At 33.6% G+C, this 25050-nt stretch overlaps 1 protein-coding gene across 1 annotated transcript in view; it reads right to left on the bottom strand.

Annotated features, from left to right (window-relative positions):
* LOC137623592 (piezo-type mechanosensitive ion channel component-like) overlaps window positions 1-25050 on the bottom strand; it is a 375321-nt gene that overhangs the window by 189497 nt on the left and 160774 nt on the right. Inside the window, exons 6-10 of the mRNA XM_068354425.1 lie at window positions 19633-19860; window positions 15789-15924; window positions 15064-15174; window positions 12189-12348; window positions 7685-7837 (exon numbers count right to left, since the gene is read on the bottom strand). Of these exons, the coding sequence (XP_068210526.1) occupies window positions 7685-7837; window positions 12189-12348; window positions 15064-15174; window positions 15789-15924; window positions 19633-19860 (788 nt within the window). The remainder of the gene's footprint in view (window positions 1-7684; window positions 7838-12188; window positions 12349-15063; window positions 15175-15788; window positions 15925-19632; window positions 19861-25050) is intronic.

Here is a 25050-nt window from a genome sequence, read left to right on the forward strand (position 1 = left end):
CAGGAGGCCTATCGTCTTTGGAAGGGTAACAGATCAGATTTGACCTGGAATAACTATACTCAACTTCGAGCTTTTGCTTAGAGAGTTTATGCATCAAATGAAAAGGAATACAATTTAACCCTAAAAGAAACCCTTTCTGGTACAACTCATGAACATAAATGGTGGTCTACCCTTAAATCTGCACTCTTTGGTGTAGATGCAACAGTTCCTCCTTTACTTAAACTAGAAGGCTCAGTCACTCACTGTCCAAAGGAAAAGGCAACCCTTTTGGCTGATGTTTTTAACATTAAACAGAGTAATGAAAAACCTGAACTTCCTCATTCCTGTTTTCCTAAGACTAAACTAACTAGTTTAGCTTTTCGGTCTCCTGAAATTAAAGCTCTGTTAATGGACCTTGATGCTTATGGAAGTGTAGACCCAAACGGTATTTTTCCTTTGTCTTTTATAAAGACAGCAGATTTCTTAGCTCCAAAGTTATCTGTTATTTTGCTTTTAGCACTTGTTGGAGAATTGGTAATGTTACTCCTCTATGTAAATGTGTTTGTGATAGCTCAAGTCCAATTGATTCCCGCCCAATTTCCATAACTCCCATATTCTTTAAAGTTTTTGAACGTCTTCTGGAAAAATGTCTTAATAGGTTTGCTGAAAGTAATCATCTATTCCCTAGTTTGCAATTTGGTTTTAGTAAAGGCCTTGGAGCATGTGATGCCCTTCTTACAATCTCCAATGCTGTACAGAAATACCTTGATTGTGGTTAGGAAGTTCGTATGATTTGCCTTGATTCTAGTGCTGCCTTTGACCGTGTTAATCATGAGGTCTTTGTTTTCAAACTCAAACAGTTTGGAGTGAATGGGTCGTTTCTTAGCATTATTATTGATTTTTTAAGTAATAGATCTCAAAGAGTTGTTGTTAATGGGCACCATAGGGAGTACAGGAATGTGATATACGGTGTTCCACAGGGTAGTGTTCTTGGCCCATTACTTTTCATACTATATACACATGACATGTGGTTTGGCCTAGAAAACACGCTTATTGCATATGCAGATGATGCTACTCTCTTTGCATCAATTTCATCCCCTGAATGTAGATCTGGGGTTGCTGAATCCCTTGATAGAAATCTAGCTAAATTTATTGCATGGTGCAAATTATGGGGTATGAAGTTGAATCCGAACAAAACTCAAAGTATGATTGTAAGTAGGTCAAGGTTAGTGGCTCATCAGCTTCCAGATCTCAGTATTGATAATGTTTCTTTAATTTTGTATGACTTTTAAAATTTTAGGTGTGATTCTCGACAGCAAATTTACTTTTGAGAAACACATTAGGTCTGTGTCTTCTTCAATTGCACAAAAAATTGGCTTATTGAGACAGTCTTTCAAGATTTTCGGTGATCAATCTATTCTGAAGAAGTGTTTTAATTCTTTCATTCTACCTTGTTTTGTGTATTGTTCTCCTGTCTGGTCTTCTGCTGCTGATTTTCATCTTAATTTGTTGGACAAACACTTATGGTCTATTAAATTTCTTATTCCTGATCTGCTGTAGATATTAATCTTTGGCACCGTCGTTCAATTAGTTCCTTATGTATGTTGCATAAGATTTTTTTATAACTCTGACCATCCTTTACATTCAGATTTTCCTGGACAATTCCATCCTGTTTGTAATATTAGGCAGGCAGTTAATTCTAATAGCCAGGCCTTCTCCATCATTAGGCTCAATACTACACAGTATTCTAGAAGTTTTAATCCAGCTGTGACCAAGTTGTGAAATGGTCTTCCTAATCGGGTGGTTGAATCAGTAGAACTTCAAAAGTTAAAAGTTGCACCAAATGGTTTTATGTTGAACAGGCCGACATAAGTCTTTTTATAGTTTATACATGACATATCTGTTATGACATTGTTACTGTTTTTAGAATGATTAATTGTTAATTTGTTCTCATCATATATTTATTTCATTATTTCCTTTCCTCACTGGGCTATTTTTTCCTATTAGAGCTCTTGGGCTTATAGCATCTTGCTTTTCCAACTAGGGCTGTAGCTTGACTAGTAGTAGTAGTAGTAGTAGTAGTATTAGTAATAATAATAATAATAATAATAATAATAATAATAATAATAATAATAATAATAATACTGGCATTGCATTGAATGGGACAATTGACACCGAAAATATATATTTCCAAGTTATAGCTTGGCTTAGAAAATAACTAACACAAAAAGACATTCTGTCACTCAATATATGCTTGATATCTATTATTATTATTATTATTATTATTATTATTATTATTATCATCATCATTAGACTACTGGCTAATCTATAATCTTAGTTAGAAAAACAGGATGCTATGTGCCCCTAAAAAGGCTCCAGCAGGGAAAAATAGCCCAGTGAGGAAAGGCAATAGGAAACTAAATAAATTGCATAAGAAGTAATGGAGAAATAAAATAACATATTTTAAGAACAGTGATAACAATAAAATAGATCTTTCATAAATAACTTTAAGAAAAGACTTATGCCAGCCTGTTCAACATATGAAACATCCACTAAGTTTGAACCTTTGAAGTTCCACTGATATACAGTACACCTAGATAGCTTACAGCTATACAATCTTGTCTAATTGTGTAACATGTCAATCATGACTTAATGCAGTAAAATCTTTTTAAGAAATCCTGCCTCTTCATTAAACTGGATCCAAATCACTACTTGATTTGTAGAACAAAAACTCAACACCCAAGAGGAAGATATTAGCATCCTCATCTTGGCATTAAAAACGAAATAGATTTACAATTCCCAGCGGTCGAGACACTCAACCAGAACATCCCTGCCTGGTGATCGCCAGACTGGGGTTCGAGTCCCACTCAAACTCGATAGTTTCTTGTAGTGTCTGCAACCTCACTATCATTGTAAGCTAAATATGAGGTGTTTGGGGGAGCCAATAGGTCTATCTGCCGAGTCATCAGCAGGCATTGCCTGGCCCTCCCTGATCCTAGCTTGTGTGGAGAGGGGGCTTGTGTGTTGATCATATGGAAATATAGTCAGTATTTAGGGGATTGTCACTGTCCCTTGCTTCTGCCATTTATGAGCGACCTTTAAGAGGCCAACTTGCATGGGAAAGCTGATTGCATAATTTCATGCATACCCTCATTGGTACTGACTAAGTTTTTTTTCATGAAATGTCCCAGGCAGACTACAGACTACTTCCCTCCCTAAGCCTGGGAAAGCAGTCCTGAATGAAAATGAGACTTTCTCCCAGCAACAGAATCTTACCGTCAGCATTCTCTGGGGATTGCAATTCAGTTTTGGTGTTGCAGAGGATTATAGTCTCTTTCATGAGAGCTATAAATCTGTGTTGTTGATTTGAGCTTAATAACTCAAACCAAGCTCAAGCCTGATAAAAAGGAGCAATGAGAGTCTTGAAATACATCAGGCATTACAAAAGTCACAGCTAAACTGGACAGTCAGATGCAAATGCCAAAAAGTCGTTAAAAGTTTCAAAAGTTAATAAATAAAAAGACAAAAAAAAAAGCCAAACGAAATGATATAGCAAAAAAATCGACTAAAAGACAGGAAATAAAATGTCTCAACCACAGCAGCAAGCAGAGTAATATGACCTCAGGTCATACCTGAAGAGGTCTGGGAGAGAGCTTCGAAGGCAGCAATCCATTAGCTCCTACTCCCGAGGACCTGTTACTCCGGGCGGACGTGTTGTTGCTGTGGGTGGAGGCATTGCGACTCCTGGAGGTGGCCATGGGGGTGTCCCACCCTGCATCGGACTCTCGTCCTGCACCGGCATTTTCCTAAGGATATATATATATATATATATATATCTGTGTGTGTGTGTAAATATATATACACACATACACAAACAATATATGCGCGTGATACGATGCCGTATAACTACGATAAATATAAGAACTTACATTATATGTACCTGAAAGTTATGAAAACTAAGAAACTAATAAACCTCATAAGATAGTCTGCAGAATTCAACAAGGGGTTAAGTACACATCATGAGGGTGGGACAAGGAAAAATTCAAGGATTTAAGCAGGAGAAAGCCTAAAACAAAACTGGATAATTATCGAGAGTTCGAAGAACGAATGAATGACACGCAGACACAGATAAAGACACAAACACAGACACACACCCACACGTATATATATATATATATATATACCCACGCGTATATATATATATATATATACACGCGTGTGTGTGTGTATGAACCAGTTCCATTGTTCTATCAGACTCATTCATCATTTCTAAACATCCGTATACATTTATCAAATGAAACCTTTCCTATAACACAACATACGACGATTTCCCATCTCACATGAGTTTTCTTTTAAAACACGAACCCTAACTCCACGAAAACAACCCATAAAAAATCTTGGAAATGGACATTATACTGCTGACTGGCCCCATGAAAAAAAAAAAAAAAAAATAAAAAATAAAAAAGAATACCATTAGCATGCTACGGTTCCTTAGGTTGGCGCAAAAATATTATGCTTTAAAATGACTGTTTATGTAATAACCTTTCCTTAACACAGTCATAAAATATTTCCCCTAATAGTTAAGTCATTTTCAAGGCTCATCTTTTAGCCTTAATATATAAAAATATTACAATATAACTATAATATTTCATTTAAAAATAATAGATTTAGATCTTACTCACCGAGGCCCTTCATTTGAAAATCGTGCAATCATTTATATATATATATATATATATATATATATACCTTATAGTTCTAACATAGACAACTCCAAATACTACAACAAGTTTGTACGAGTAACAGTTCATTCATTCATAAATTTCATCAAATAATTTAAGATTTACAACTTCAAATCTGCAATTCTAAAAATACCGTTTTAACCGATTTTACTTGTATTCATAAAGTTAGTCCATAGGGTTTTACTACGACTGTAATTTCCAAAGTACGTAACGCAGTGGTTATATATGTTACAAATAAACACAAATCATGTGTCCCTATTTTATACTAACTACTCTTTAAGTTAAAAATGTCAATTCATAGTGAGATTTGTATCAGTGGCCACCATATATTAAACCAGTTCTACTTGCAGAGTGGATTTCTCTCTCTCTCTCTCTCTCTCTCTCTCTCTCTCTCTCTCTCTCTCTCTCTCTCTCTCTCTCTCTCTCTCTCTCTCTCTCTGGAACTAAAAATTACCAAAAGGGAAATAGGTGACACGAAAGTAAAGTTAATGGATATCGGAGATGATTTGAACATGAATAAATCCTTTTCAACATTCCACCACTTGGAGAGAGAGAGAGAGAGAGAGAGAGAGAGAGAGAGAGTCAAAAAGTTAGAAGTGCAATACAATAATTTGACAAATGGATGAGAATAAGAGTGACCCGTAGCAAATCGATTCATTAACGAAGTCACATAAAATCCTTATCATTAACATTGATAGCGAAAAGAAGCTAAACTGTTATTCTCTCTCTCTCTCTCTCTCTCTCTCTCTCTCTCTCTCTCTCCTCTCTCTCTCTCTCTCTCTCTCTCTCTCATATACATACACACAGAGAATCTCTAAGAGATCTAAATATACCTGAAAGCTTCACAAATATTAATAAAGTATATTAAAGCCGATTAGAAAACATTAATAAGAAAAAATGGGGAAACCATCTCGTCTATAGCAATTCAAAATTACATGAATTATTACGGAAATATTTATGGCACTTATTAAAAAAAAAAAAAAAAAAAAAAAAAAACACCAAAGGCAAGAAAGACGAACATCGTTATCTAAAATATGAACAAATTTACAATTAATTTGAAGCATTACTACGCTATGTATTTTAAAACGTATTAATAGGACTGGAAGCAAAAATAAAAATGAATAAAGAACAATGATCTAGCTACTTGCTGTCACTGGCATAATCTTAAAAGCGAATAAATGGCAAGGAAATTGTGCTTTATTAGACTTGAAAACGAAGAAATAAATACATGATTATGTATATATAGACATTGTTATAATGACACAATAAGAAAAGAAAAATGTCACGTTTGTAAAGCTAACAAATGGATATGATTATAAACATAGAAAGCGAATGTTGAAGAAGTCTTGCCTGGGACAAAAAGAGCAGTTAAGAAGAATAAGACACGCTATAAACACCTGGGTGAAGCTGGATGGTCTTGTAAACAGCTGGTCTCACTGTATTGGTTGGTTCAAGTTCTGGTTAATCAGATTTTCTTATAATAAGAGACACCATGAATTGTCATAGTCACCGGTAGAACCTAACAACACATATTATATGTTCAGAAGCTTTGAATAAAATGCGTGGCATCTCTGTATTAGAAAAGGTCAGTCACGTGACCATTTACCTAAAATAAGTGGCATCACTGTATTAGAAAAGGTCAGTCACGTGACCATTTACCTAAAATAAGTGGCTTCAATGTATCACAAAATATCAGTCACGTGACCTTTTACCTAAAATAAGTGGCATTACTGTATTAGTAGAGGTCAGTCACAAGACCTTTTACCTAAAATAAGTGGCATCACTGTATTAGAAAAAGTCAGTCACGTGACCATTTACCTAAAATAAGTGGCATCACTTTATTAGAAAAGGTCAGTCACGTGACCATTTACTTAAAATAAGTGGCATCACTGTATTAGAAAAAGTCAGTCACGTGACCATTTACCTAAAATAAGTGGCATCACTGTATTAGAAAAGGTCAGTCACGTGACCATTTACCTAAAATAAGTGGCTTCAATGTATCACAAAATATCAGTCACGTGACCTTTTACCTAAAATAAGTGGCATTACTGTATTAGTAGAGGTCAGTCACAAGATCTTTTACCTAAAATAAGTGGCATCACTGTATTAGAAAAAGTCAGTCACGTGACCATTTACCTAAAATAAGTGGCATCACTTTATTAGAAAAGGTCAGTCACGTGACCATTTACTTAAAATAAGTGGCATCACTGTATTAGAAAAGGACAGTCATATGAATATTTACCTAAAAATAAGTGGCATCACTATTAGAAAAGGTCAGTCACGTGACCATTTACCTAAAATAAGTGGCATCACTGTATTAGAAAAGGTCAGTCACATGAATATTTACCTAAAAATAAGTGGCCTCACTGTATTAGAAAAGGTCAGTCACGTGACCATTTACCTGTATATTATAGATAAAAAGAAAGTGGATTACAAAAGGAAATAGCAACAACATAAGACACAGGTTTGAAAATATAACTTGAACATTCACGACACAGTTTTGAAGGAAAAAGGTCAACAACATTTGGACAGGATTCCAAGAATGTGAAGGATGAAAATGTCTTCTTTCTAAGCCTTGGAAATGTAATAGTAAAAAAAAAGAAGAGATCATAATGGCCACTCGCACTGGAAGCAAATGGTGTGCATAAGATAATCTAAAGGTGGTCTCTACTCCGGTGGTGATATTTCTTCAACTACGAAGTGCTTCAGAACAAATACAAGCTACAATCACAGGACGACACAATGGCAAAGACAGAAACCACAAAAGTATTACAAATAATAATTCCAAGTTCTCATTTTGTAGCGGAATAAAATCTACGAAGATATTTTGTCCAAATACATAACATAAAAGTATTATTTACAGACAAAATATCAACTCAAGATGATATTCCTCAATAATATTAATAATAATAAAATGGTAATAAAAGAAGGAAATTCTATGGGAAGCTAATCCAATGCAACCCTACATCCTGAGGGAGGCGTCGACGAGAATGCAGAGACGGTCTTCTCGAGCGGACGCCAGATGCCGACGACCGCCCGGATTTGAGGGACCTGCTGCGGACGGTGCCACGTCGGATCAGGTACCGGACGCTGGAGCCCATTGGGGAGAGCAAGGACGCCTGCAGAATTCAGGAGGGTCAAGAGAGGGGACCTGAGGTCAGGAGGGGAGGGGGTTTACTGCAATAGTGCCGAGGGGGAAGGGAATTGTAGGTAGAGGGGTAGTAAAAAAAACATTGAAGGGGAGTATCACAAATGGTTGGCGGGGGAGGGGGGGGGGCCTTTGTTGTTGAAGATTGCCTAGCCCTTGTGGCCAAGAACGGACTCTTGCAATTATACAGTCCGTAGTAGCTTTAGAGGGTTGTAGTGGTTAGTGGCAAAGAACATTATTAACAAATAAAACATTGAAATGGAGTATAGGAGGGATGGAGCACAAGGTAGGCATCTCTTGCATACACAAAATAAATAAATAAATTAATAAAATAAAATGAACGTCGAATCTATATCCCAGGATATGCAGAACAATGCATTTAAACCTACATGATTTTGAGCATTTTTCACGTGAGTGACAAGACACAGATGTCTCCTGCAAAAGGTAATATGTTGAAGGGAAGGTTCACGGTATAAAATACTACTGTAAGCCGAGAGAATGACAATATAAATGTCCTTTCTAAATACAGATTGTGGGATATGTTTGGTTTGATTTAAATGAAATTATTTAAATCAAAAGAAATATACTGTATTCAAAATTATTTAAGTGTCATATCAATTGCCAGGAGTAAAATATCTCATAATTTAATTATATATAAACATATATATATATATATATATATATATATATATATATATATATATATATATATATATATATACTGTATATATATACACATATATTTATATTCATACACACACACACACACACATATATATATATATATATATATATATATATATATATATATATATATATATATATATATGTGTGTGTGTGTGTGTGTGTGTGTGTGTGAGTGTGTGTGTGCGTGAAGGGGGGATATCTGAACATGATCCAAGTTTACATGTAAACATAGAAGGACAAGTACCTGGATATCAGTAACCCCACTGGAGATGAAAGGCTATAATTACATTTCACAAAAGAGAAAAACCCTTTACATGAATAGACATAACTTCCTACTTTCTAAAAACTTACTGTAATTTTGTCTGTAACATGTTAAACAATTTTGTAGTTTTAAACTTTAAAATTTGCATTTTCTTAATGGTAAGGGTGAAGTCAACTACACAGATTGTAACTTACCTACATTTGATTCAGAGTTATTTCTATAAGTGAATTATATTATACATGTGAATCCCTTCATGTTCAGATGCATATTCGAAAATAAATTCAACCATATTAATAAATACATGGAGAGAACTAATAAAAAAAAAATTACTGGAATGCAAATATACTTTCGTTTTTGTGTTTTCATAGTTAAGTTTTTTGTACATTCATGGCTTTAATTTTTGAAAAAATACCCAAAAATAAAAGGACAAAAGTAATCATTAACCAGTGTACATCGTAAATCATTAATGGCTACTGCACAGAATCTCTACAGTTATTAGTCTACTCAAGACTTTAAATATGCGTTAAATTACGACTCAGAAAGTATACTGTACACACTGAACCGTGAATGTACACAAGTGTCATTTCGATACCGCAGAATTAGTAAACAAGGATAATAAGCTTGATCATACCAGATAGAAATCGTATCAGCAACCTGACAGCAATTTGTTGACATTCGTATCCGTTCAGACACCGAAAATGTAATCGAAAATTTCCCATTTATAGATAGGGACCGTGGAGGAAGAGTTCTATAAACAGGAGAAATATCAGACTAACACCAGTGACTAATATTAGTGAAGGTTGATAGGAACAGGGGGCATATGAAGAAAATGTATTTAAACAAATATTTGCTTATAGATATTTACGATATTTGAGAATATTTCTACGGTGGTTTAGTCAAGTTATTTTAAAAAAAAGAATTCGTTGCCTTACGAAATACCTTGATCCTATTTTTTTTTTGGGGGGGAATGGGTTTCCAAACACTTGTTTGGTGCTAAGTGAATGAATATATAAATAGTCTACAGTCTAAATACGAATCTAACCGCTTCAAAAATCACAATAAAAAAAGAAAAAAAAAAAAACGAAACATTCAGGACCCACACACCCATGCGTGTTTATGAATGAAGAGTAATATCCTGCTGTCCAATAACAAAAAGAAAAAGATAAAAAAGATTGTATGAATATGATATGCTGAAGGGTACTTGTAATATCCCATCGTAAAATAAAGGGAAGGAAGGAAAAGATGATTTCAGAGTATGATCTTCCTGAGTTTGTGTGCCTAACGTGCTTCTGGCGTGTTGACTCTCTTCAGTCAACGGAGTCTCTTAATTGCGTCGGTACACACCATACACCTAATCATCCTTTCATACTTGTTGGTGGTGATTCTCATCTCAAAGGTTTTTCTATATCTTTACCTTCCATTGTCCAGTTGTGGTGTTTCTTGACGATGGAAAATAATGTACGTCCAGCATCCATACTTAAAGTGAAAATTGTAAAGGAAGCTGGGCAGTCAAACTTTTTGCAGAAGGTTTCAAATTATTGGAACCAAGATATATGATTAATTGAGAATAATGTACGATAGGTTCTTGAGCTTTCAAATATGCGGCCCCAAGACTATACAATAAACTCCCACTACACATCCAAAAGACTGAGGATATTAAGGCTTTCAAGAGGAAACTGAACACTTTCTTGTTCTCTAAGTGCTTTGATAATGTGGATTTGACAATAAACGAGCAATATACAGTGTGAAATGTTGAATGCCTTGGAATGCACGTGATAAAATGAATGTGGAGGTCCTGTGGATAGTAGGGTTCCCCTGGAGTATAGGACCAGGAAAGTTGCCCTTAAATTTGAAGGGAAAAAAAAAAAAAAAAAAAAAAAAAAAAAAAAAAAAAAAAAACGAAATATTTCGGTCGTCTAACACAATAATTTTCATTAATGATAAAAGACAAAATACTCTTAAATGTTGGAATCAAATTTATGCTATAATAGTTTAACATAAATATTAATATCAATTCAAAGAAATATCCTTTGCCAAAATACATCAAATTCATTTGTCATCTCGAATGCTTGCTTTAAAAATTTTCTATTTTCCTTGCGATCGAAAATAAAGTTATCTAAAGAATATACTTATAAGAATCTAATAAAAAAATCAAATATATTTATCAATTACTTATCAATATCTTAACAACAACCTTGCTGCCTATTTACACAAACTTCTTAAAAGTGCTAAATGATGCTTTCACTATTGCTTAATAAGAAATAAAATGTTTATAATACCTCTAATGTTATCTTGATAAAAAATTAAATATGAAAAATTTTAACAAATTTCAGACTTATTTATATCCAGACCTTATCATTCAACCCAAAGTTATTGTTAGTTACATATGACTCGCGTATGTCTATATGATAGAAAATAAAATTTCCATCCATGTCTTTTGAAAAGATGCAGACTAAAGTTACTATAAGCAGGAATCTATTTACAAAACATGTGTTTGATTGTTGATTTAACATCTAAAACAATTCAAAGTTACAAGTTACAATTATCTGTTACTGTATTTGCTTATCTTTTTTTTTTTTTCTTTTTATTAAAAAGTTAAATTACATATTCTTTACAATTACAATATTTACAGTATAAACACATTTAATTGCATTTTTCTATAAACAACCCCATCTAATTTAACAATTTACAGCATCACACATCTTGATTTTAATTTTCAGTCACTCAAAAACAAAAATTTATATACTTTTTGGTGAACATTGCTTATCAATAACTTTCCAGGTCTTCACGCTGGAACTCAGCCCTCTGATTTTGGTGGTTCCAAAACTTCACGATAAACCGTCATTTATAAATATACCGAGTAAATTAATTATCTCAAAATGAATCTAATTGCTCATGAGTTAAAGTTTAAAAAGATAATGGTACCTTTACATTCATTTATTAAGTATAAGATCTTTGAAACTGTTTAAACTCTCAAGTTTATAGTCTCAAAATCTATATGTTATTAAGATAAAAATGTCCAGACTGCCCAAATTGAGAGCAATATATCATTAGTAGTACTTATATTATACTTACAATCATTAAACTTGCTGCATTTAAACCCAGATAAAAGAGGAAAGCCAGGAATGGGGATACAATAACTTGTAACAAATATTAGCGGACTGTTACGAGTCACAATGGGTAATAATGGAATCCAATGACAGGGTAATTGTAACAGATCTATAGGATTCAGTCTTACAAAACCATGTTTAAAATAACCCTTGGTAATAATTAGCCAGGATTTATAGTAATTTAGCAATTAAATGAGTAAATTACTCCTAAGTCTTAGATGAAATTCAACTACATATGAAATCGTAACTTTATTCTCTCTCACCTTATTTGAGAGTAGGAACTGAGACTCGAAGGATGTGACAAAGTAGAGGGTGAGCAGCAGGATCGGATTCACGAAGCGGTTCCACTCGTCCGTCATGAGGGGTGCTGCCCTTGGGTCGTCCGTGCAGTTTGTCCCTACCACCGCTGTCATGCCGAAGATCCTGAAAGGGGAGCCGGAGGAGGATGTGCTATAGAATTTGAAGGGAAAAAGGTGATTTCATCGCATAGTATCTAAAATCATTCTCTTATCTCTCTCTTACACACACATATAAATACACACAGACACAAATATATATATATATATATATATATATATATATATATATATATATATATATATATATATATATATATATATATATATATTATATATATATATATATATATATATATATATATATGTATATATATATATGTATATATATATATATATATATATATATATATATATATATATATATATACATATATATATATATATATATATATATATATATATATATATATATATATATATATATATGTATATATATACATAAAACATCAACTAATGCAGCCGTCTCTTGTCCATTATTATTATTATTATTATTATTATTATTATTATCCAAGCTACAACCCTAGTTGGAAAAGCAAGATGCTTTAAGCCCAGGGGCTCCAACAGGGAAAAATAGCCCAGTGAGGAAAGGAAATAAGGAAATAAATAAATGAAGAGAACAAATTAACAATAAATCATTCTAAAATAAGAAACAACGTCAAAACAGACATGTCATATAATAAACTATCAACAACATCAAAAACAAATATGTCATAAATAAACTATAAAAAGACTATGTCTGCCTGGTCAACAAAAAAGCATTTGCTCCAACTTTGAACTTTTGAAGTTCTACTGATTCAACCACCCGATTAGGAAGATCATTCCACAACTTGGTCACAGATGGAATAAAACTTCTAGAGTACTGCGTAGTATTGAGCCTCGTGATGGAGAAGGCCTGGCTATTAGAATTAACTGCCTGCCTAGTATTACGAACAGGATAGAATTGTCCAGGAAGATCTGAATGTAAAGGATGGTCAGAGTTGTGAAAAATCTTATGCAACATGCATAATGAACTAATTGAACGACGGTGCCAAAGGTTAATATCTAGATCAGGAATAAGAAATTTAATAGACCGTAAGTTTCTGTCCAACAAATTAAGATGAGAATCAGCAGCTGAAGACCAGACAGGAGAACAATACTCAAAACAAGGTAGGATGAAAGAATTAAAACACTTCTTCAGAATAGACTGATCACCGAAAATCTTGAAAGACTTTCTCAATAAGCCTATTTTTTGTGAAATTGAAGAAGACACAGACCTTATATGTTTCTCAAAAGTAAATTTACTGTCGAGAATCACACCTAAAATTTTGAAAGAGTCATACATATTTAAAGAAACATTATCAATACTGAGATCCGGATGTTGAGGAACCACCGTCCTTGACTTACTTACAATCAATACTTTGATTTTTGTTAGGATTCAACTTCATACCCCATAATTTGCATCATGCACTAATTCTAGCTAAATCTCTATTAAGGGATTCACCAACCCTAGATCTACATTCAGGAGATGGAATTGATGCAAAGAGAGTAGCATCATCTGCATATGCAACAAGCTTGTTTTCTAGGCCAAACCACATGTCATGTGTATATAGTATGAAAAGTAATGGGCCAAGAACACTACCCTGTGGAACACCGGATATCACATTCCTATAATCACTATGGTGCCCATCAACAACAACTCTTTGAGATCTATTACTTAAAAAATCAGTAATAATGCTAAGAAACGACCCACCCACTCCCAACTGTTTCAGTTTGAAAACAAGGGCCTCGTGATTAACACGGTCAAAGGCAGCACTAAAATTAAGGCCAATCATACGAACTTCCCGACCACAATCAAGGGATTTCTGTACAGCATTGGAGATTGTAAGAAGGGCATCACATTATTATTATTATTATTATTAACCAAGCTACAACCCTCATTGGAAAAGCAGGATGCTTTAACCCTAAGAGCTCCAAGAGGGAAAAATAGCCCAGTGAGGAAAGGAAACACGGAAATAAATTACATGAGAAGTAATTAACAATCAAATTAAAATATTTTAAGAACAGTAACTACATTAAAATAAATCATATATATATATATATATATATATATATATATATATATATATATATATATATATATATATATATATATATATATATATACACACATTATATATAATTATATATATATATATATATATATATATATATATATATATATATATATATATAAACACATATATTATAGGCTATAAAAATAAAAAATAAAATATGAGGAAGAGAAATAAGATAGAATAACGTATCCAAGTGTACCCTCAAACAAGAGAACTCTAACCCAAGACATCGGAAGACCATGGTACAGAGGCTATGGCACTACCTTAAACTAGAGAACAATGGTTTGTTTTTGGATGTCCTTCTCTTAGAAGAGCTGCTTACCATAACTAAAGTCTCTTCTACCCTTACTAAGAGGAAAGTAGCCACTGAACAATTACAGTGTAGTAGTTAACCCCTCGAGCGAAGAATGTTTGTTAGGTAATCTCAGTATTGTCAGGTGTATGAGGAGAGAAGAGAATGTTGAAAGAATAGGCCAGACTATTGCGTGTATGTGTAGGCTAAGGAAAAATGAGCCATAACCAGAGAGAGGGATCCAATGTAGTACTGTCTGGCGAGTCAAAGGCCCCAATAACTCTCTAGCGGTAGTATCTCATAGGGTGTCCGGTGCCCTGGCCAACCTTTATAACATAAAAAATATAAGAAAAATAAAACACTACTATTAGTAAATAAAGTGAAGCTTGCTTACCTGGCTGAGAGATCCTCTGGATCAACGTTGGACTGCATCCACTCCGTCTGGTAAATGTACAGACAAACGATGTGGATTCCTGAGAAGACCATTACACCACGGCAGACGTACCTGGAGGCGATAATGATTAATACGGAATGTTTTATAAGTCTTTTCCTATTTATGGATTAGACATTTACTGTTTGTTAAATGCATTAATAAAACTTAATGATTTACTAATAGAGCAAATAATTCTGATAAAACTGAAGGCAATAGCATCATAAGGATAGGATATTCATCTATATGAATAAAGTATGTATATATATATATATATATATATATATATATATATATATATATATATATATATATATATATATATATATATATGTATATATATATATATATATATATATATATATATATATATAGTGTATATATATATATATATATATATATATATATATATATATATATATATAATATAGAAAATAACGATAATAATAACCTTAACAATAATTAATAATAGTTTCAGACGTTAATAGACAGCATAAACTCTTTATTATATTTTGATCGATATTGTAAAAATATACTTTAATTACATAAAAAATTAATTCATAAAATACTAGAAAAATGACCGATAAATAACACACGAGAGAGAGAGAGAGAGAGAGAGAGAGAGAGAGAGAGAGAGAGAGAGAGAGAGAGAGAGAGAGAGAGAGAGAGAGAGAGAGATAGGTATTCACCCGAATCTCCTTCCGAGGGAATTATTGAGACTCCAGTAAGTGGCGGAAACCATAAAAATGAAGAAGTACACGGCACTCGTTATCGAGGGCAGCATGATGCCCGCCCCGCCAATCACAGCCACAGCCATGTACGTCCCTGAAAGAAGAAGAATTAAGTTATCTGAAAAGTAATAACAAAATAAGGGGTGTTTGAGAGAGAGAGAGAGAGAGAGAGAGAGAGAGAGAGAGAGAGAGAGAGAGAGAGAGAGAGAGAGAGAGAGAGAGAGAGAGAGTGAGTTTGAGAATTTTTTTTCTCTGTATTTCTTTCCAATGGATATGCCATTGGTGCACTAAAATTACATGTATCCTACCATGTAATATACAGTATATATATATATATATATATATATATATATATATATATATATATATATATATATATATATGTGTGTGTGTGTGTGTGTGTGTGTGTGTGTGTTACATAATAGGATAAACGTCATATTCTATGTACCATTTTGGCGTACAGAAAAAAAAACAGTAATCTATAATGAACAGTAAGAACTAGCAACATTAAAATTTGGAAAAGCTTGCAAGAGGAATAAAACTATAATCTTACTTGATAAAAAAGAGGGGGGAGGTAAGAACGGTAGCTGTGTACCCACAAAGAATACAAATAAAATAAAAATAAAAAACAAAATTGCTATTATAAATTCGGGAATACCAAGTAAAGCTACCATACAAAGTTCTGTTAACAACATTAGGATGTATTACGTCCTCACAGTGCAGGAATAAAGCTATTTTTTTTTTCAATGAGGTGCAATTGCACCGATTTGCAAGGGTGCCCTTTTTAGCTCGGAAAAGTTTCCAACTATCTGATTGGTTAGAATTATCTTGTCCAACCAATCAGCGATCAGGAAACTTTTCCGGGCTAAAAGTGCACCCTTGCGAGTGGGTGCAAATATGCCTCACTAAGAAGAATTGACTATAGAGGGGCACCCAGTAGAACGCAGACCTCCGCCGCGGCAGCTTGTTTCTCGACCTTTTGTTCGACCTGGACTTTTAACATGTATCAAATGGCATGGATTTTCATACACTCAAATATGAACCAAGTTTGAAGACTGTGACAACGATGTCCAAACTTATGGCTGAGTGCGTGAATTGGACATTTTGCTTGACCGTGACCTTGAACTTTGATCTTGACCTTCCATAATTTAATAACTTCCAGCTTTTCACATAAAAGTTAATGCCTGCAAGTTTAATCACTCTACGATTAACATTGTGGCCAGGAAGCTGCTCACAAACACACACAAACAGGGGTGAAAACATAACCTCCTTCCAACTTCGTTAGAGGAGGTAATGAGAATATGATAGAGAAATTCTACTAATAAATTTGTTAAACTAGTATGAAAATGCTTATTATTATTTATCACTATTATTACAAGCTAATTTATAGCCGTAGTTGGAAAAGCAGGATGCTGTCAGCCCATGGGCTCCAACAGGGAAAAAATAACCGAGTGAGGAAAAGAAATGAGGAAATAAATAAACAATATGAGAACTATTAAACAGTTAGAATAAAATATTTTGAGAACAATAACAATATTGAAAGTCTTTCATATATAAACTATAAAAAAAAAAAACTTATGCCAGCTTGTTAAAAAAAGAAATTGCTGCAGTTTTGAACTTTTGAAGTTATGCTGATTCAACTATATATCCATTATAAAATTTGAGCCCGATGTAAACACAGAAGCAGCATAAATAATAATAATAATAATAATAATAATAATAATAATAATAATAATAATAATAATAATAATAATAATAATAATAAAGTTCAATGCCTGCATTTAGAGAGCCTTCTCAAGCGCTCTCTTCTAGGGAGGAAAAGTTGCCTCAAGAAACAGCAATGAAACATTAAAATATCATATTTTTCTTATAACTTTCAGTACATATATCTAAATCTAATGTGTAAAATCAACCTACCATGTACACTATCTCTTTTATGATTTTATTGTTATTGCTAGTACGTTGTCTTATTATTATTATTATTATTATTATTATTACTAGCCAAGCTACAACTCTAGTTGGAAAAGCAAGATGGTATAAGCCCAAGGGCTCTAATAGAGAAAAATAGCCCAGTGAGGAAAGGAAATAAGGAAATAAATAAATGATGGGAACAAATTAACAATAAATCATTCTAAAAACAGTAACAACGTCAAAATAGATATGTCATATATAAACTATAAAAAGACTCATGTCATTCTGGTCAACATAAAAACAATTGCTCCAACTTTTGAAGTTCTATTGATTCAACTACCCGATTAGGAAGATCATTTCACATGCTGTTGTGATTAACATTAATCGTTGATGTGTTTACGAATAAGTGATTAAAAATTAGACAGTTATGTTTAAAAATAATTATTGAAATAAGTGAGAAACAGAAAATTATATAAATACAAAATTGATAAAACAAAGGAAGCCTTGAGAATCCTCATACAAAACTAGGGAAAGAAATTATTTGCCAATAAAAACGATGACAGATAACACCAAACATCCTAAATTTATAAACATTACATTTAAAAGATATATATATATATATATATATATATATATATATATATATATATATATATATATATATATATATATATATACATATATACAATAGCTACAAAAACTAAATAAAACCAAGGGCGAAAATGTAGTATTTTATTTCAGTATTAAAATATGAAGACATTAGGCTCAGCGAAAAATGTCAAGGAGTAGGTAAAAAATTAGAGTGCAAATTATAAAATCAAATTAAGCGATCTGATTTAAGATGATAAAAATTCGAGACATTATACAACAGTGGACTATACATTTATCCATTCCTAGAATAAACAAGTAGGTCTAACTCATGATTAAATAAATAACCTTATAATCTCCCCTATATAATAAAGACCAAGTGTCGGCGTATATATATATATATATATATATATATATATATATATATATATATATATATATATATATATATATATATATATATATATATATATATATATATACACAGTATATATATATATAATATATATATATATATATATATATATATATATATATATATATATATATATATATATATATATATGCAGACATTTATGTTCATTATCATCATCTCCTCCTACGACTATTTACGCAAAAGGCCTCGGTTAGATTTCACCATTCGTCTCTATCTTGAGCTTTTAATTCAGCACTTCTCCATTCCTCATCCTCATCTTCACGTTTCATAGTCCTCAGCCATGTAGGCCTGGGTCTTCCAACTATTCTAATGCCATGTGGAGTGTATATATATATATATATATATATATATATATATATATATATATATATATATATATATATATATATATATATATATATATATACACACACACAAATATGTGTCCAATTTTTTCGGCCACGCTTAGCAGCATTGCCAGACTTATAACTACCCGGTTTTTTCTCGTCCCTCGGGTAGCGGGAGAGGGAGTAATCATACCCTGGTGAAATGGGGTACGGGTACCACCGAGAGGAAAGGCAGATGGGGTGGGAAGGGTTGAATCTGTGTATGTGTGCGTGTACATATCTACCTAAATATTTGGACGTCACTCCTGACCGGTCGCATACACAAGTAGAAAGTAATAATTAATCAAAGCAAATAGAAAAGTAGAACAATAAAAAGATAAAAGGATTAATATATAAATGTAAACATCTATAAAAAGTAGTAACTAAACCTTCATCAAATTTAACCACCTAACAGCAGTACAAACCTATTTACCAGTAAATCACATTCATAAATAGGTATTTTTTATCTCGTAGCAATCAGTAAATACGTAAAAAAACTCACCAACAGCATTGAGTACGCGTAAGCCTATGTTTTTCGTACTGCTGGACTCCTCCGGCAGGTGGACATCCGGAGAGGTGTAGGCAGTGAGCTTGATGCAGGCGAAATATACGGCTGGGGAGAACACGACCAGGATGCACTCCGGCAGGAGCCACCGAGTGCCGTCGATCTCACTGATGTTGTCCAGGCGGACGAAGCCCAGGTGGCGGAAAAGGGTCTCCAGGAAGCCGCCTGAGAAGAAAGTGCACGGGGATGATTGGTTAAAGTGGATGATTTGCTTTCTTTATCCATAAATGTTTCAAGGCAAAAATTAAAAACTTTACTGCATTAGAGTACGAGTTTCTACACATTACTTTATATTACACAATATATAATCATCATCATCAGCCATTACTGGTCCACTGAAGGACAAAGGTCTCAAACATGACTTCCACTTGCATCTGTTTATGGTCTTTCTATGCCAGCTTATGCCAACACATTTTCTTTGCTCGTCAATCTATCGTCTTCTACTACTTCCCCTGCTTTGTCTGCAATCTCTTTAAGACCCATTCTGGCATTCTTAATGTCCATCTATTACCTGTCATTCTCATTATGTATCCTATCCCTATACATTTCTTTTTCTCTCATGTTGTTAGAATATCCTCTACTTTAGTTTGCTCACGTATCCATGTTACTCTTTTTCTGTCTCTTAGTGTTAATACCATAATTATTCTTCCCATAGCTCTTTATGTTGTAACTAGCTTGTGTTCTAAGGATTTAGTAAGGCTTTAATTTTCTGATGCATAGGTTAATACTGGTAGGACCATGAGATTAAATCTTTTTATTCTTAGAGAAAGTGGCATTTTAATTTCCATGAACTGCTTTTATTTACTAAAAGCTCTCCATCCCATGCTTATCCTTCTTTAAATTCTGGTTTCATGCCCTGGGGAAGCACTGTCTATCCTACTTATGTATATTCATTAACAATCTCTATAGGTTTGTCCATAACCCTTTTTTTTTATTTCTGCATTTTCATTGAACATTATCTTAGTTTTACTTATATTCATTTTTAGTCCAACATTTCTGCTTAATCTAGTCAAATCTTTTATCATCTTTTGCAATTCCTCCTATGATTTACGAAACAGAACTATGTCATAATATTATTATTATTATTATTATTATTATTATTATTATTATTATTATTAATTATCCTTATTAATAATAATAATAATAATAATAATAATAATAATAATAATAATAATAATAATAATAATTATTAATACATTAATACTGGTAGGGCCATCTGATTAAATACTTTTATTCTTAGAGAAAGTGGCATTTTACATTTCATAAAAGAATTTTATTTACCAAAACCCTTAACCATAACTCTTGTTTTGTCTCTGCATTTTCAGTGAACATTATCTTAGTTTTACTTACATTCATTTTTAGTCCAACATTTCTTCTTTATCTAGTCAAATCTTTTATCATCTTTTGCAATTCCTCCTATGATTCACGAAACAGAACTATGTCATCTGCAAATCTCAAGTTGTTAAGGTATTCCCTATTAACGTTGAAATTCCTACATTTTCTCAATCTAAATTCTTAAAAACGTCTTCCATACAAACGGTGAATAATTTAGGAGAAATGGCGTCTCCCTGTGTAACTCCTTTCTCAATAGGAATTTTCTTACTATCCATGTGTAGTTTTAGGATTGCTATACTACACATATACAGTAGATATCTTCATGTGTTTTAACATAAATTTCATCTATTCCTTGTCTTTGAAGGGCTTTTATTACTGCTGAAGCTTTGACAAAATAAAAAGCTTTCTCATAGTCTATAAATGCCAAACATAATGTTTTGTCATACTCAGTAGAATTTTCTATTAGCTGGTTAATTCCATGGATATGGTCAGTTGTTGAATACCCATTTCTAAAGCCGGCCTGCTTCTTGGTTGATTAAAGAGTAGCTATTTTTCTATAAGGCCTAATATGAGCTTTGTAAATAATCTATATATTACGGAGAGTAAACTTACTGGGTGGTAATCTTTCAGGTCTTGTCTCCCTTTTTGTGAATTAGTATAATGATAAAGTTTTTTCAAAGGTTTAAAGGTCACTCATGAATACCATTATCAAGGGACAGTGATACTGCCCTATCAAGCTAGTAAATACCCTAAAGATTGACCATATATATATACGATCAGTGCCCAAGGCCCTCTCCACTAAGCTAAGGCAAACGAGGGCCGGGCAAAGGCTGCTGATGACTCAGCAGATAGACCTATAGGTTCCCCCTCCATTTTTAGCTCATAGGATGGTGGGGTTGCAATGACCAAAGGCGATAACAAACTTGAGCGGGACTCAAACTCCAATCTGGTGATCAACAGGCCAAGCCGTTACCAACAGGCCATTTGTCACTATCACTCTCGCCTTTTAAACATTAAAAATTTGAACAATAAACTGGCCTCTATATATGTCGAATTCACTCTACCTTACGTAAGAATACCAAAATTAATTTTTTTTCCCAATGGAAACATACTAAGATAGTAGACATTTACACTGAACTATCACGAGAGAGACAAGTTTATTTTGACTCGCCTGTACTTATTCCTGAGAGAAATTCCTATTTAACACAAAAGCCAGGCATTAGCACCAATAAAACTCTTCAGCGACGTATCCAAGACTTGGATGGACAGATGATAATAAAAAAAATATTATCAAAAGGTAATATCTTGGGAAAAAGGGCAAACCTTTTTCATGTGGCTTCACATAACCCCACAAAAAGGAGCGTCAGAGAGAGAGAGAGAGAGAGAGAGAGAGAGAGAGAGAGAGAGAGAGAGAGAGAGAGGAGAGAGAGAGAGAATCAAAATTTCCCTAGTGATCGTCATCGGATCATCAATTCCGTTCCTGGGTGTCATTACAAGACGTTTTTGGTACCTTGGTCACTGCTAAACGGGAAGGGGAAGGGGTCGAGTGTGGCACGTGACATGAAGAAGAAAAAGGAGGAGGAGGAGGAGGAGGAGGAGGAGGAGAAAAGTAACAAGTTGACGAAGAACAAAAAGGGAGGAGTTTATATAAGAAAACTGGTATTAGAAAAGAAACAACAAAAATGAACCAAATAAAAAAAGAAATAAACATAAGGATTAAAGATGATTTAAAAGATGAATAAGAGAAACAAGGAAAAAAAACGAAAGAAGAAAAATACGAGGAATAGAAGGGGAAAACAACAAAAACCTCAATGAAGAGGAGCTGGTGATAATCTATGCAAACGATCCTCGTAGCCTGATTACAGGTGCGATCGAGTAACGTCACCTGGCGGACGAATCTCATTAGCCCAGAGAGAGAGAGAGAGAGAGAGAGAGAGAGAGAGAGAGAGAGAGAGAGAGAGAGGGGGGGGGGGAGGTTACGTAACTTAGAAGGTGGAGAAAAATTGGATGAATAAAGATTCAGTTGAGTAAATGGCATGATTTATGGAAATAAGTATTTTCCAATTAGTTTTTTTTTTTTCCGAAAGGTGGGTACTTCTCATTAGTTTGTTTATCATTACATTTGATTTTGCCTGTATTTTAATATAAATCTCTACGATTTTCTTCTGAAAATTGTTTATATTCTGAGGAAATTTTCTCCGTAAAAATAATGGGCATTAAGTCTGCTTCAATGATTGTATATAATAATAATAATAATAATAATAATAATAATAATAATAATAATAATAATAATAATAATAATAATGAGAATAATAATAATAATAATAATAATAATAATAATAATAATAATAATAATAATAATAATAATAATAAAGGTAATAAAAATTATAAATTCCCTCTTTATGCGAGGCTGGTTTATTATTATTATTATTATTATTATTATTATTATTATTATTTACAGGTTTACAGTTCGCTTATGAATGGCAGAGGCAAGAGAGTGACAATGCTCTCGCTAGCAGAACAATGCCTTAGAGATTGACCATATATACATATGATCAGCGCCCAAGTCCACACTCCATCCAAACTAGAGAAAGGGAGGGCCAGGCAATGGCTACTGATGACTCCCCAAAACAACCGCCCACTCACTCCTTAGCTCACAATGATGGTGAGGTTGCAGTCACTACAAGAAACTCGAGCTTGAGCATTCCTCGAACCCCAGTCCGGCAATCGCTAGGCAAGGGCGTTTCCAATAAGCTACCATTACTTTAAGGGTTGCCAGCACGCAGTTCAGAACAGAGGGACATCGAAACACTTTTTTAAGAGAGAGAGAGAGAGAGAGAGAGAGAGAGAGAGAGGAGAGAGAGAGAGAGAGAGAGAGTTTAAGCCTTTTCTTTTTCTCTGTAACCCAACCCCAGTGATATCACTTTAAGCCATGAACCCTGAAACATCAAATACGAAGAAGTTTCACTCAGAGAGAGAGAGAGAGAGAGAGAGAGAGAGAGAGAGAGAGAGAGAGAGAGAGAGAGATGGAAGTCTTCCCCGTAAGAACCCTCAAAATAAAGAAACACAAGAAGAGGCGTGGCAACGATACTCTAGTCTCCATCAAAACATGCCGTATCTCCTTGTTGTTCACCGGCGCAATGTAAACAAACCGTGTTGCTAACTAGGCTTTTCCTCTTCCTTTATTCAAGATCACTGGCCAATGGGACGAGTAACTAAAATCTTTTCGTAGGCCACGTCTGAAGAAAAAGGCTTTTAAGTAACAATGAATAAAAGGAAGGAATCACAAATGAAGTTGGGAGGGGGGGGGGGATTCCAATATGTGCCATTTAATAAAATAACAATTTTCGAAATTGCAATTATTTTCTGTACTCTTTTAAAAAACATTTTGAAAATAGGAAAAAGGCCGTCTATTTTATACACTCCTTTAAGGGAATTTTGAAAGTATAAGAAAGGTTGTCTATCTTATGCATTCCTTTTAAGGGAATAATGAAATCAGAAGACTGTCTATTTTATGCGCTCGTTTAAAGGAATTTTGAAAATAGAAAAAAAAAACCTTAATATATAATAAAATGAAAACATCTCTGTTTACAATCAAGTAGTATGGAAGAGGCGATAAAACCTATGAAAGTGGCAACTGTGTCTAAGGCAGCTTCAATGGTCATGAGTTATGGTTTTACACACCTCTCTATTTACCTCCTCCTCTTTAACTGTTCCTTAATTTGACAGAAGCACTCGAGGCAGATATCACCCGGAGAGATTTACGACTGCTCGCGGTGGTGTTTCTTTCATAGAGGAAAATCCTAGACGGGTACACTTAAGGGTAAAAGAGCAACGCTGCAGAATATATATTTCTTTCGTGGTTCGTCTTTCGTATGCAGTACTTTCAGTTCTAATCGGTTTGGAGTATCTCCTTGACCCCTGACTTTCAGTAGATGGTTCTTCTTCTTTGTGGTTTTAGTTTCCTTTCCATCTGAATGGATATTCTTAATAACTCGCCCCTGCAGTAAAAGACAGTCG

The sequence above is a fragment of the Palaemon carinicauda genome, chromosome 30 (assembly GCF_036898095.1).
Source record: "Palaemon carinicauda isolate YSFRI2023 chromosome 30, ASM3689809v2, whole genome shotgun sequence".
Lineage (NCBI taxonomy): Eukaryota > Metazoa > Arthropoda > Malacostraca > Decapoda > Palaemonidae > Palaemon > Palaemon carinicauda.